The 14,605-nt window shown below is 39.5% G+C and overlaps 1 protein-coding gene across 2 annotated transcripts in view; it reads left to right on the plus strand.

The window, feature by feature from the left end:
* Positions 1 to 675: 675 nt before the first annotated feature.
* Positions 676 to 14,605, plus strand: part of ppm1h (protein phosphatase, Mg2+/Mn2+ dependent, 1H) — a 45,140-nt gene continuing 31,210 nt past the window's right edge. Inside the window, exons 1-4 of one of the 2 annotated variants that reach the window (XM_088080330.1) lie at positions 676 to 1,126; positions 12,119 to 12,284; positions 13,263 to 13,310; positions 14,391 to 14,417. In XM_088080330.1, the coding sequence (XP_087936456.1) occupies positions 894 to 1,126; positions 12,119 to 12,284; positions 13,263 to 13,310; positions 14,391 to 14,417 (474 nt within the window). In that variant the 5' untranslated portion in view covers positions 676 to 893. The remainder of the gene's footprint in view (positions 1,127 to 12,118; positions 12,285 to 13,262; positions 13,311 to 14,390; positions 14,418 to 14,605) is intronic. The other variant, XM_042496503.2, reaches the window with a different exon arrangement.

Genomic DNA, 14,605 nt, shown 5'->3' on the forward strand with positions numbered 1-14,605 from the left:
GCTGTGAAATGTGCTGTATAAGGCTTCTGTTACCTTACATTGTTGGTGTGTCTTTGCCCATTGTTTGTGTTGTACCAACAGCTCCTCAGATCAGATTTATGTTATCATTAAACCTATGTATTCATAGAAGATCAACTGTGGCTCATCTGATTTATTTAATATTTATTATTGTGAGGACTGACCAAAAGTTTTTTTTCATAAACAGAAAAAGCTTTTCAAAATAAGACCTCTGTGTCAGAAATTTAAAGTTTCTTTTTTTGTTTGTTTGTTTTTTTTTTTTTACAAACTTGGCATGTTAACAAGTTAGTTGCTGGCCATTCAGAATGTACCTGTGTCCCATTTTTGGACCATGACCCACCAGTTGGGAACCACTGATTTAAACGGTGGTAGCTTTCGTTTATTACATGCTTATATAGTGTACTGTATAGCTGGTCATGATAAAGGTATTATAGGCTAATAGCCTATAATAGGAAATGTAAGAAACCAAATGTAAGAAACCTAATGCTGACCCCGTGGCTACGGCCTTGGAAAGAGGGCCCACTTCAACTCTTTGATGACAGGCTGCACCTTGCCCACGAGGTAATCGTTCCTGCGGGATTACGCACCTTTGACCTCCAGCACTGTCAACACTAAGCTGCTGGCTGAGATGCCAGTGCGAACAAATCCACCAGCAGCAACCGGTTTGTCACATGACTAGCGTGCAGCGCTGCCTGTGTGTCTGTGTGGCATTTTATTTCCGCATTCACCGAGGGAGCTGCTGGGCTGAATGAGTCTTCACGGCCGCTGGGACTCTACACCTTTCACGCCGCGAAACTGCGTCGCCGTGCGGGGATCTGTCGGGCGGGGGGAGACTCACGCAATCGCATTGCCTGGACCCACGGTGCAGCAGGACCATGCTCACGCGGGTGAAATCGGCGGTAGCCAATTTTATGGGAGGTGTGATGGCTGGTGGCTCCAACGGTGACCATCCCGGCAGCTCGGATCTGCCGCTGAAATACCCGTACAGCAGACCGGAGTTCCTGGGACTGTCTACGGACGAGATAGAGTGCTCGGCGGATCACATCGCGAGACCGATCCTCATACTGAAGGAGACCAAACGGCTGCCGTGGTCCACCGGCTACGCAGAGTGAGTAACCTGTATGCGTCCATCTTTTCTTGCACAGCATCCTTTGGAAGTGAGCGCGTCCTTCCCGGATCACTCAGAGCGGTGTAAACATGAGCACCTTTTATTATCATTACTATGCCAGGATTCATGTATATGAAATTAAAAATAGGCCAAGGTGCTGCAGCTGGCCTTTCCCCACATATAGCTTATAAACATCTCCATATGACATAAATAGATAAGGTCCCTATAATCCAGGCCATAAAAGGAATGCTTTATGATTGTGAAGGTGTGGTGGATGGACAAATATCATACGCTTACTTTTGTTGCAGACCAACTGTGAGTGTTCAGAGATCTACAGTAAACTGCACAGATAAAACTAGGTTTTATTTGGAATAGCAAAAACATGTTTTATTTGCACTATATGAGAGCAGACAGGAACACAAATAGTCACCTGTTTCATTGTTATGTTGTGTGCATAGTATTAAAAGAGTCCCAGTGAAGCTGGTAAAACCTGACCCTTTCCTTCAGATGTACAGGGGACACACAGCAATCACTTGTAGAATAGCAGGTTTGAAGTGTTTGCTCAGTCAGTGTTTGCCTTGTCAGACACTAAAAGTCCTTCTACTTTACAGCTGAGAGCAAAATAGCAACCGGACCTGAGATCATCTGCTGTATTATTGATATCACATTTTATGTTTGGGCGTGCTCAAATCCATTTGGCTTCCCTGCATCCTCCCTGCCGAGGTTGTAATGAAGCGGCTGTGCTGTTTTTTTTGTTTTTTTTTAAAGGACATATTATAAACAGCATCAAGAGCAGCAGCTTGACTCATGAAAGTTGTGTTGCCAGTATGGGGGTGCAGAGAAATGGCAGAACATGAGAAAATGCAGACTTGGTTAAATATATATTTTTTTAACAGCAACAAACAGGAGCCAGGAATGACTTAGTTTGCATGCTGGTGAGAGCATCGTGCTGTACACCTCCTCAGGCTAAAACAAGACCTGCACTGTGCAAATAAAAGCTTTTAACTTCATATAGTTTACATTTACCTTTGACAGGACATAACTCAAAAGCGGGATCATGTTATCATTGTCTAATGCCTTGGAGCACAGAGTCACAATCACTTTCTCTCATGCATTTCTACATGAAGTATCTGGGTGCTCATGATTATAGAGGTCACAGATCAGTCCTTCAGGCAACTATACAGAGTGTGACACGGCAGTTTAGTGCTCTGAATTCATGCAATGAAGACGTAGTTGCTCTGTGCTTTTTCTCAACATGAAGTCTTATCTTTTGCTGAAAGGATGTTATGATAGAGTGCCTGTTTCCTCAAGATTAATTGTTTAATCGATGATGTTAGACATTCAGTAAGAGCGCTGCGTGCAGACTCACTTTGCATCACATGTTTCAACTTCAGCTGTCTGATGTGAACCAAATGTGCAAATGCTTGTCCTCTTAAGTCAACCAGTGTTTGGACACAACTGACCAGGTCAGTCTCAGTCCCTCAGACAATTGTTCTTTGTTTATAAGAAGTCAACAGGACAGAGTAACACTTTACCAACAAACAGAGAGAGACTAGGGCTGCAACTTGATACTTTTTTAACCTTGGTTTAATACATTCATATTTCCTAATTACAGACCAGATGTTTGCAGCATAAACTGTTAGAAAATACTGAAAAAATGACCAGCAGGAAATCTCTAGAGCTCAAAGTGATGTCTTCAAATAGCTTGTTTTGTCTGATCAACAGCCCAAAAATTTGAAGATATTCAAATTGCTTTCTTTTAGAACATCAAAAAGAGCCATATTCACATTTCAGAAGGTGGAACAGAAGTAAATTTGGCATTTTTGCTTCATTGAGTACTTTAAGTAGTTGATTAATTTTCCGTTGATGGACTAATTGAATTATTAAGTACTAAAAGAGATCCAAATGGTCTCTGCTTTCAGAATGAAGAAATCCTTTGAATTGGTTTGATTCTCATACACGCCCTCTGCTTTGCTTCTTCATGCTAATCTGCCGTGAAGAATTTTTAATCTCACAGCGGAAAAGAAAGGACCATAATTCGCTTCTGAGAAACCATCACATATATGTTCAAAAGTAGGTTGCATGATCTATTTTTTGCTAATTGTGTATTACTTTATTAATCATAATCATTACTAATTTATGGTAGAGAAACAGATATTTTTATTGACGTTTCTGTGTCTTAAAAAAAAAAAAAAATCAACATACTTCAACAGGATGTATAATTCTACAGGATCAGATGAACAGCCCTACTTTATGAATAGATGTGATGCAGCTGCCAGGAGTGTGTGTGTGTGTGCGTGTGCGCCAGCTTGGTGTAGCATCAGCCAGGACCGAGCCATACTGGGGATTTGTCAACAGCTGGCTGATCAGCAGGCTTTGTTGTTGTTGAGAACCTGAGCCCGTATGAGATGATTTGATGTGAAAATTAACAGGGTCAGATACGGACGGGTCTCTCGGATAAAACCTCTCAATGAAAAGTGCATTCAAACTTTATTAAACCAACAAGGGAAGATTGGTTGCAGCCAGGTATACAAACACCTTTATCTAAAAAAAAAAAACATGATTGCAGAAGTGCAACAATCTAAACAATAATAAGGACAAATGCACCTCAAATGAAAACAGCAAAAGAAACAGCTGAATACTAAATGCATGAAGTGCTTAGGTACTGAGATCACCTGTGCAAATTCAGACAACTAATTGCTGTGCAAACAAAAGAAACTTTGTATCTTTGTGTCCTCTGAGCAGTTACTCTGTGTCAAAGGCCTGAAGGAAGGATCTCATCTCAACTTGACTTGACGTCACAGAACAACTGCATTCTGTTTTTTTTAGGTTTTCTACCTTTTGAGCAAAAGCCAGTATTATTTTTTTGTCTGTTTTCTCTGGTCATGTAGCACCAGTTTCAAAAGTATGTGGGTCCTTCTATTGCATAGACGTCCTTTTTTAAGAGAGGACTCTCTTTATAACGGTAAAACAAATTTTTTAGGACTTGATGGTTACAGCTACCCAGGTGGCATTGTTAGGGGCTCTAATGACCATCTCGAATCACACTGTGTCTTGGTGCTTGTCTACACTTGTATTTAAGAGCCGTCCACTTGTGATCGGATCACCCGATCAAAAAACAGAGACAGAGTTGTAGTAAAGACCACCTAAACTGAGACCAAGTCATGACCAAGAATAGACTATATCAAGACCAACACAAGATCAAGACTTTAAGCAGTTAAGACCAAGTCAAGACCAAGATCAAGGCAGGGTGAGACTGAGTCAAGATCAAGACCAGACTGGTGCAAGTTCCACACTTCAGGACATACTTGGGATAAAGCGTGGAACAGGCAAACCACGGGCACATTCCTACTCTGTGCTTTGTTTTCCTCCGTCGTACCCCTGTCTGTGTCTGGCCTCTCTAAACTCGCTGAGGTTATCCTGGGTTATTGTGTTGCTCCCTGTGGAGACAGGAAGAGCAGCTCTAGCTTTATGAGAAGGATTCTGACGCCCTGTCTCCGTGTGGTTGCGCTGCCATGTCCAGTGAGCACGATCATTTGAATGGATCAGTGAGTATTGTTCACCGCCCCTCTCATCTCTAGCACACTTACAGGCCTCAATTTTGCAGACATGGGCTACAGTTACTGCTGTTTTCCACCCACCATGTGAACTCCAGCACTAACGATGATTCTCGCTTGTGAACTCACTGTTAGGGTGCAGTTCACAGTGCTGCAATGTTACATGTTTCTTGGTCTGTTTCCAAAACTGCTCCTGATGTCACCTTCTGTTGAGTTAATCAGGCGTGCTCTTTACAGGATGTCTTTTTTCAGTTTTGGAGGGGTTAACCTCACTGTCAAGGTCAAGGTCAAATTTATCTACATAGTACATTGAAAAACAACCAAGGTTGACCAAAGTGGTGTACAAAAGTACTGGATAAACTAAATAGTCAATAAAAATACATAAAATGCTGTATAAAATGCACAAGTAAAAACAAACATACCAAAACAATTAATCAAATACAAATATGAGGGATGAACTGTGACTATTTCTATCCACAAAACGCAAACTTTTAAGTCATATGCACTCAGTGACGACTTTATACACATGTACTGCCTAATGCAATTCAAAAGAAATTTTCTACCTTTAAAACAATTAGTTTTTGTTGACATTGCAGGATGGTGTAAATTACTTGTATGAACACACACACTTCTAGTGATACATAAGTGTTGATTTAGAGGGATTACTTTTGTTTAAGTCTAAAAAGTGTTTATTTGGCAGGAATGGCATAAGAGAGGAGAGAGTTAAAAAGCTGGGGAATCCCTCTAACATGGAGCTTTAGTTTAGATAAAAGTGAGATACAACTTATTGTCTTATCAGTCCAGTGGTGATATCATAATAAAAGAAGAGGTCTATTAAGAACTATTAAAGCACTTTATCAATAGGAGAGATCCAATTAAACAGATGGACTTCCCCTGTACATCTGTCCTCTCTTCACCTCCTCCAATGTCCTTGTTGGTACGTGAGAGTAGTGGCACCAAGACGATAAAGAAAAAGTTGTGACAAAGCTTCCCCACTCAATCTTTCACCCGTTGACCCAGGACCAATAACACATAATCCTGCAACCTCAGCAGCAGAGCGTTCAATGCTTAATCAATACGTGTGTCTGTAAGCTAAACGCTGCGCTCTGTATGTTTTGTCTGCAGGTCAGCAGACATGCATGAATTAAAATGTCAGTGCTTTGGCTTATGAGGAGATGGCTGAAGGTTGACATGCTCAGCATTGGTATCAAAGTTAAAAGAGCAAAGATAAGCAAGCAGCAGCTCCAGGGTGTTTAACTGTATGGGACGTGGGTTAGTGAATGAACTCAGTTCATGCATTTCCAAATAAAGAAAGGTAAAAGATGTTGTAAAAATCATGAATGTGCATGTTATTCTTCCATTTTTATCCGTAATACTGTTTGGTCCTTTCCTATACTTACATTGAGTGGTTGTCTCACTCAACTGTGAAGAGGAAGCACATGAGCACATACATACAAAGCTTCCCAGTGCTCAAATCACATGATCCAGCAGCACATGTTCTTGTGTTGTTTCTGCTACATCAACACGCAACATCGCCCTGAGGCAGAAACGACGTAATACTGTTTCAGTTCAGTGCCAGCCTTCCTTAATGTGTTGTGCTCATTAACTACCGCTGAATAAGACATGTAACTCAGTGCTATAATCACATCATAGGATCATCTTTATCGTCGTCTTAAATTGCCTGTTCATACAGATATTTTGCAGGACAAAATGCATTAGCACAGCTGCAAATACAAGAACTAAAAAGAAAACTAGAACGCAAAGGAATATAGTAAAGGGGTATCTAAACATAAATAGTTATGCAATAAGTTCAAAATATTTAAAATGACAAATTTAAATCAACAATAAGTGAAAGCAGCAGTATTTTTGGAATTTATAGAGGTAAGCATGTAAATTTGTGTTTTCATGATGATGCATATGAAGACAAATTTAATTTACAATATGGAGATGTGTTTGTTTTTTAAAAAGTTCACATAAAGGTGACGTGCAGAATTTTTTTCCCCCTTCTGGTGGTGAGACACAAACATAAACAATCAGTGTCCAACACACTCATTTATACGTGGCAGCCTGCCACCATTAAACCATGTATCGCCACAAATAGATTTTCTGTTTTTGTAACTGAACTGTTCTTTAGGAGCGCTACAGGAGTACCCTTCGATTATTCATTGCATCACACTCAGAGCATGGAGCATATTTAGAGACAGAGTGAGCAGCAGAATATCAGGCATACTAAAAAATGAAACTTAAAAACTTGTTCCGCTGGGTCTAAAAGTTTGCTTTCACTCACAAACAGCTGCTCTTCTCATCCATCAATCTGATCAGTTTTGAACAGATCAACTGATCAATCATCCACCACACAAGTCACAAACTGATGCTCTGGAGATTAAGAACTCATGGACAGTTCCACCTGTGCTGCTTTCACAGGCTCGCAAAAACCTTTGAATTTAGAGAGGGGAAACTGATTGATATAAAGGGATACACATGCATTTAAAGGAAAAAGTTTTAAGCTACGACCATTAATGTACTCTTTATTCTGTGGGAAACACTGCACTGTCAACAAGTGCCTATAATTTTTGCCTGCAGGTGAGCTGGCTGCATCTTCCACGTGTCATCGCATGTATACCTTAATACTTCCCCTAAACACAGAGTTTCTTATTAATAAAGAGCATTCACTCAAAAAAAGTTTCTTGAACTGCTCTTAGGATTTTCCGCTATAGCCTCTGCCAGACTAAAGAGAAAACAAGAAGACAAAGAAAACATCAGAATGATGCACATACAGATGAAGCATTGAGAAAGAACGAAAAGCAGTGCCAAACAGAAACACGACAGAAATGGATCATATCCAGCACACTTATGCAGAAAAGCTGCCACAGGCAGCTGATTCCAAAACTCTAGCATTCTGAGAAGGACAGCGTTTTTCCTGGTGGCAATAGGTTTGATCTGGTTGTATGAACTTGTTTGGCAAGGGCTTAAATGTACAGATCTTTCATTTGTATGTAAAAGTCCAGCACTGCAGCTTTACAACATGATGCCTTATAGACATTTAAACAGGATTTGATTAAACAGACAAGATATACTGAATTATGTGGTAGAAGAAAACCAGGTTAAGTAGGCTGTGCAGTGGTTCAATAACAAACCTGGGAAACAGTAGTTACTTGTTTTCTGTGAACTGTTTTTAAAAAGAAAAAATAAGCACAGAGATTCTCAAAAAGAAGGCACACAGTGCAGATTACAACTCTGACAGTAATTAAGGCCATGCCATTGTCTGAAATGTGTAGAAATGGAATGAGGTAACTAAATATGACAGCCCTGCTCTCGGACACAGCTCGCGCCTCGGGCTCTGGATGGCTTTTCGTCTCATATCAGAGATGAAAGGCTCGAACGCTCGACTGTTGTTAATCTTGTGATTTCCCAGGGTCAAATGAACATCACTCCCCGCAGTGGTTTGGTCTCAGACGCATTAGGGTGCATGAAGTGTGTGACCTCTATTCATCACATGAAGTTAAGGGAAAGAGTTAACCTTTTTACACACATCACACACTATATACTCGATTACTTTTCCAGACCGTGTCATCATTTCACAGACTGATTTTAAAAGCTTGTGAGCTTGTGTATACAACACATCAGAGCTGTTGCATGAACTAAAACCAACTGTTGCCAGGGGGATGAATTTCTAAAAAATGTTGGTATGTTGTTGCAGTAATTTACAATAAAATGGAAAAACAAAATTCAAGAGTGGTTTGATAAGAATTGATTTACGTTGGCATTTTCAAGGCAAACTAAGCAAACATCCAAACTTGAGTATGAAACTTGATTCCTGACCTTAGAAACACTATAGTTTGACAAAAAAAAGTTGACTCAAGATCTGCTTGCTATCTTCTCTTATCATCTTAATTGTTGGATGGAGTTTTTACATTTCACACGGAGAATTCATAGAGTTATTCAGGGCTGTAAGATGTGGTTGAAAGCCACAGAAAAAGCTTTGAAGAGGACCTGTGAAATTACACAAATCACGTAATAATTATTACGTGATTTGCGGTTTTACTGGGTAAACTACTACATCTCTGTTGAAATAGAATAAATACAAATTGTCCCTCTTGTTTTTATTTATTTATTTATTTATTTTTACATAACTTTGCTCTCTGGAAAAAGAAACCTGAATCTTGAGCCATATTTACAAACTATCTTTATATCAGACATTTTGACTTGTAGTAGCAGGAAAAGCAGAGGTGGAAAATACTAGTGATGTGTAGTGTAGTTTATGTTAAAACAACAAAAACACAGAAATGAATCTTTGATGTATCTGAGATCATAGGGTATCGCTTTTGGTTTCCAACTAAAAACAATCAAGTCATTCAGATCTACAGATTCATTCAACCCCATTCAGAATACGAGGAACACGATCAAAGTTCTGTTTCATGAACTGTGAAATCAACGTACATGTGACAAAACATGTTCAAGTTTAAATGAACTTGTCTGCATATATGACAGTTTCCTGAGCCTATGCTGCAATTATGTCATTTTCTCTATCAGTGATGAGGTTTAGAAATTGCTGATGTACGGCTGCAACAGTCATTTATATTGTCAATGCATGTGTTATTTATTTGTTTTTTTAAATTAATGCATTTGTTTAGTGTATGAATAAATTGAAAGTGGTGAAAAATGCTTGTTACAATTTCCCAGAGCCCAATGAGCAATTCAACTAAAAATCCAGAATCCAAAGCAATGCAATGTTTATGTAAATCATAATGATACAAAGCAGAGGGAAAAAAGATTTTTTTTTCCTGTTGTTCAACACACTAATGGATGAGCCGACTCGAACTATTCCGAAGTGAGCATTTATCCATGTTTGTAGAGGTAGGAGTGAGTTCATGACAATAGTTGGGTCGCCACGTAGGCAAATGAAGTGTTTCCTTTAACCCCATCTTATTGACACACTACAGAGAGTGGGCTATTATTAGTTTGTAGGACAGGGATGTGGTGAGTAACCTGTTGTGTAAGACTCCAATTAAAACCAATCTAACTGAGTGAAGGTCTACTCAGTCAATATCCTGGCGGTTTTACAACACACAGTGTTTTCTTAGCTGGAGACAGAGGATCTGTTCTTTGCATGTTTATTCCCATGATCAAGTAGGATTTTTTATATAGGATCCATTAAAGGGAGGTAATAACCGCCTCTCATATTAACACGTTGCCATATAATGTCTCATTTATTTGTTAGAAATCTTACTTGAGACATTGCTTAGTGATGCAGAGACATGCTCACAGTCTTTAAGCGTAATAACTTTGTTATTTTACCAGTCGTCTGGTTAAGTAAAAAGTGAATCACACACACACACACACACACACACACACACACACACACACACACACACACACAAGCTTTCTGCAAAAACACCAATTTATATTTTACATCTTGTTCTGGGCCACTGTAGACCAAACATCTCCTACTGACTGTGTGGCTAAATCGAGATTGCCTGGAGTATTGTTAAGCAGCATGTGCTTGTCCACGTCTACAGCAGCTCACAGCAGCGGTGCACCATCTGCCAGGTGTTGTATAATGCAGTATTTATGCATCAATCTGTCCTCTCCTCTTCATGCGTGGGTCTCACACTGAAATGTGTATTTAAAGAAAGTGAATCTGCTGATTTTATCTCACAATATCTAACTGGGGAAACTCTGGCACAAAAATAAAGTTTGAAAGGGTTTTATAGTCCTAACATTATATAGATTTAAGGTCGCAGCTTAAAAATGTTAAAAGGACAGTTCACCCCAAAATCAAAAAATACATATTTTTGATTTTGGGGTTTTTGATTTTACTGCAGTTCTGTTTATCAGTCTTGATTGTTTTGGTGTGAGTTATCCAGTCGATATAGACTGTAGAGATGTCTGTCCTCTCTCCAATGTAATGGAACTAGATGGCACTCTAGACAGGGAACTTTTTCCAGACAATATTTATAGTTACAATTGTGTAGTATCACAGAGCAGAAGGAAGCATGCATCTGCTCATGGACGAGAGGCTCATGCACATGATGCCACAAGATGAAAACATTAATAGAGTGGTGAAGTAATAAGTCCTAAAACGCGGAAGTCAGTTAGCCTTATAGCACTTCCGGTTCCCTCGTCTTAAAGTCTATGGATTTTTTGAATGGGTTTTCGGTAAAATGGCCTAAATAAGGTCTGTGGTTAGCACACAGGCAAAAGATATTTAGACGTTTTGTTCTGCAACATAAAATATATCCACTTAAACCCGATTTTTGGACTTTTAAGGTTTCACTCGTCTTAAAAAAGGCGGTTGCTAACAAGTGGCTAAATGGGACTACAGTGTTTATCGGGGAAGTTAGACGTTATCACACCAGACAGAAACTTATTAAACCCACTTGTCCGCGTTTACAACTTTACAGACTCGCAGACTTGTAGATTTATCTGTTTATAGTATTTTTTGATCATGTTTTAACATGTTTTTGAAGTGTTTGTAGTAGTGACGTTTAAGTAGTGTGACGACAATGTAGTTTGTGTATCGCCTAACAAGAGCTTTTTGCTTCTGGTGATTTAATTTACATGTCAAAACACACAAAAGTGGTGTTCATCTGTGAAAATGATCATGCTGAACAAAACGTGTGAGTCTCATAAACATGTGTTTGCCAAAGAGCATATTTTTGGCGATAACTGAAATTCCCATTCAAAAATCCCATAAGATTTTTGACGAAGGAACTAGTGCGATGCTTACTTCCTGGCTGGCCTACAAAAATACGTCATCTCTTCATCACTCTATTGCGTCCTTCTCTGCTGAGCTGTAACATTAGCTAGCTCAGTGGTGCTAGGTGAGCTAGCAGTGGATGCACGCTGCCTTCTGTGCGGTAATACGGTTTGGTCGATGTAGTTCAGTGGAAAGAAAATAGTTGTTTCATAAAACTGCTCACAAAAAGGTCTTTGGATTGTCTCAAGGAACCAGGTCATGATTTCTGGAAAGAGACATTGCCGTTGAATGTTTCAAGTTTGATTTTTCTGGTGCATTGCCAAGTGCCAACTAGTTTCATTATATTGGAGAGAAGGCAGAAATCTCTATTAACGATATCTCTATTATCTCTCTATTATCTATCTCTATATTGATAAATAGCGCAACAGGTAAGAGGAATGTTTTTTAATGTTTAATGTTTTTTATTCAAACATGCACATATATTTAAATCATATATAGTATGCCCATCGTGCCTGCTACAAGATTTCTGGATTTCTTTCACACAAATATTTGCACAATTGATTCATACAGTCTAAGGGATTGTTTTGTATACAGTAAAATATTTAAGTCTTTTTAATGCCATGTCTCCAATTTCTTTAATATCTTATTTTATTTTTATGTGTTTAATTACAGTAGTTTTCATTTTTGGCTTAAATTTGTTAAGTTGTTGTGTCCTGTTATTCCCTCTCTGTTTAGGGTAATCAATGCAGGAAAGAGCACGCTAAATGAAGACCAGGCCTGCTGTGAGGTGCTGGTGGTCAAAAGAAGACCTGCAGGAAGCTCCACACCCAACCGAACCTCCATGACCCGCAGGAGGTCATCCCTGCCCAATGGAGAGGGTTTGGGCCTCCGGGAGTGCCTGGTGAGTCTGGTTCCATCAGGCAATAAGAAGCTTTTCCATCATATCCGATCTGAATGACAGACTGTGCACATTTTTTATGAGCACAGGAAGTGATAAGGGAAACTTAAGAACAGCATACAAACTTTAGTGAGATCTGTTTCCTCCCGTGTCCATTTCTTACTCGTAGAAATAATCACATAACTGACAGAATGGATAAACGTACGTACTGCTGATGTCAAGATTTCTGGATATGAAAAAAGAAAAGACAATAACTAAGATTTGGTGAGGTGAAGTGGAATTTCATATACAGAGGTTCATTGCACAATTCTAAAATAAGATATTTTTAACATGTTTTTTACGGCAGCCATTTAAACAGTAATTTTAAAGAACAAATTACTGAATGCTATACTTAAGAGCCAGAATTGAAAATAAAATTATTTTTCCTAAAGCATCTATTTGACAAAGTGTTAATACTGATTAGAGAGTGGCATTGTCTCCATTTTAGCATCGATTCACTGATGAATTCCAGGTAATGGCCACAGTGGATGTAGTCTTTGAATGCCCCTGAGGGCCTGCTGTTGGGACCCACTGTCCCCTCATCCCGTCCCATCAGCAGTTTATTGGGGCGTACAGCACAGCGCCCTTGACACACCAAAGCCATGGCCTTCAGCAGCTCTCGACAGCCACTAACAGGAGCAGGCAAATGCGAGTAGATTTGCTCCCAGAAACTCATGAATAGGCTTTAAAGTTAGTCATGCATCCTTCTGCTGTTACTGACAATGTTGGCTCTGTCTCTTTTTGCTGCTAAGCTGAAAAAAAATATAAAACCACTAAACACTGATCTCTTTTGTTTCACTTTGTCTTTCTGATTTAACATGCACTCTGTGATTTCTGTATTTCCTCACTGTTCATGCATCTCTGTTTATATAAAGCAATTTGTCATTTCATTCCCAAAGGCAGTCTATATAAAGTAATACTGCTGCTAAAATTTACCCACAGCCCACCAGTACTTTACTCAGGCCCACCCAGAGCCTCCAGCAAACTCATGCAAGTACCTCATGACTCACTACTGCAGTGATAATAGAACCAATAAGAGTACTGGTGTAGAGCCTTTCTTGTGCTGTTTGCTTGCTTCATAGGCTCATGTTGTAGAATCTGCCTGCACTATATTTAGAAAATCAGAGCTTTGGTTTGTGTGCAGAAATACATGCTAGCAATGACCTACACTCAGTGACCAGAAAAACGCAGCATAAATCCTGCCTCTGCAGAGGAAGTCAGCCCTGTCTGGGTCACAGCATGATGAGATGTGAGCCATAGCAACTCCACGTCCACACTTTCAATAAAAGTTATTTAATGACGTAAGATGGAGGTAAACAGCATGGTCATTTTCCTCCAGAAGGGCGGAGGATCATAGAGTTGCTGCACTTTTTGAAGACAGCAAATTCAAAAGGTGCGCAATGAGTGAATGGGATCACAAGACGCTTTGTGGAAGCATTACATGGGAGGTGGTACTTTGTAGATGACACGTAGGACGATATCAGCTTTAGAACATACAGCGCATCGTGGTGGATCTATTAAAGCCTGCATATTGAGGCATTGATCTTAGAGCGTACATTTACATCATAGCAGACCAGATATGGCTCCCCCAAGATGAAGGCTGCTTTTAGATCAGAAGACATCAGTGAATAAAAGCCTGATAGCGTTCCCACTGAACACCTACAGGATAAATATAACACAGTGTCAACAACTTTGAGCAATGTGTGAAGCACTGATGTTTTCATGAGTCCATGACACCTGGACCGTTTGAGTCTCTGTGGCAGCTCAGGGCAAAAGTGGATCCAACATGGTGTTGAACAAAGGTCACTGGTCACTGAGATAGTTTATATCAGTAGTTTCATACCTTTTTGGCCTCTGACTCTTGACACAACATCTCCTCCTGACCCAGCCACAGGTCGCATGCTATATGTCTGTTGCAAGCAGTTCCACCTGTGTTGTTCCCCTCCCTTTAGATGCCTACATAATTAAACCTATTCAATATTTAAATAATAAATCAAAGATAAGAGAATAGCAAAGAAAAAATGTTTTTCCTTATTTACTTTTTCTTTATTTTCCTCCTGAAATTTACAGTATCTTGGGATGGGTGAGTCCCTCCAGGTAAGAAACCACAGCAATATGACTAGAAGGAGAAAGGAACATTGGAATTACATTCACAAATTACATTTTATGCATTTTGGTAAATAAGATATATTGTGTCTTGTAACTGAAATTAGTTATAAAAAACAAATGTCTTGTCAGAAACTGTAATATTGTATTCAGCTCTCCATGCATCCATTTAGAGTTGC

The sequence above is a fragment of the Plectropomus leopardus genome, chromosome 7, assembly GCF_026936395.1.
Source record: "Plectropomus leopardus strain MGB_pleo_1.0 chromosome 7, ASM2693639v1, whole genome shotgun sequence".
NCBI classification, from domain to species: Eukaryota; Metazoa; Chordata; class Actinopteri; order Perciformes; family Serranidae; genus Plectropomus; species Plectropomus leopardus.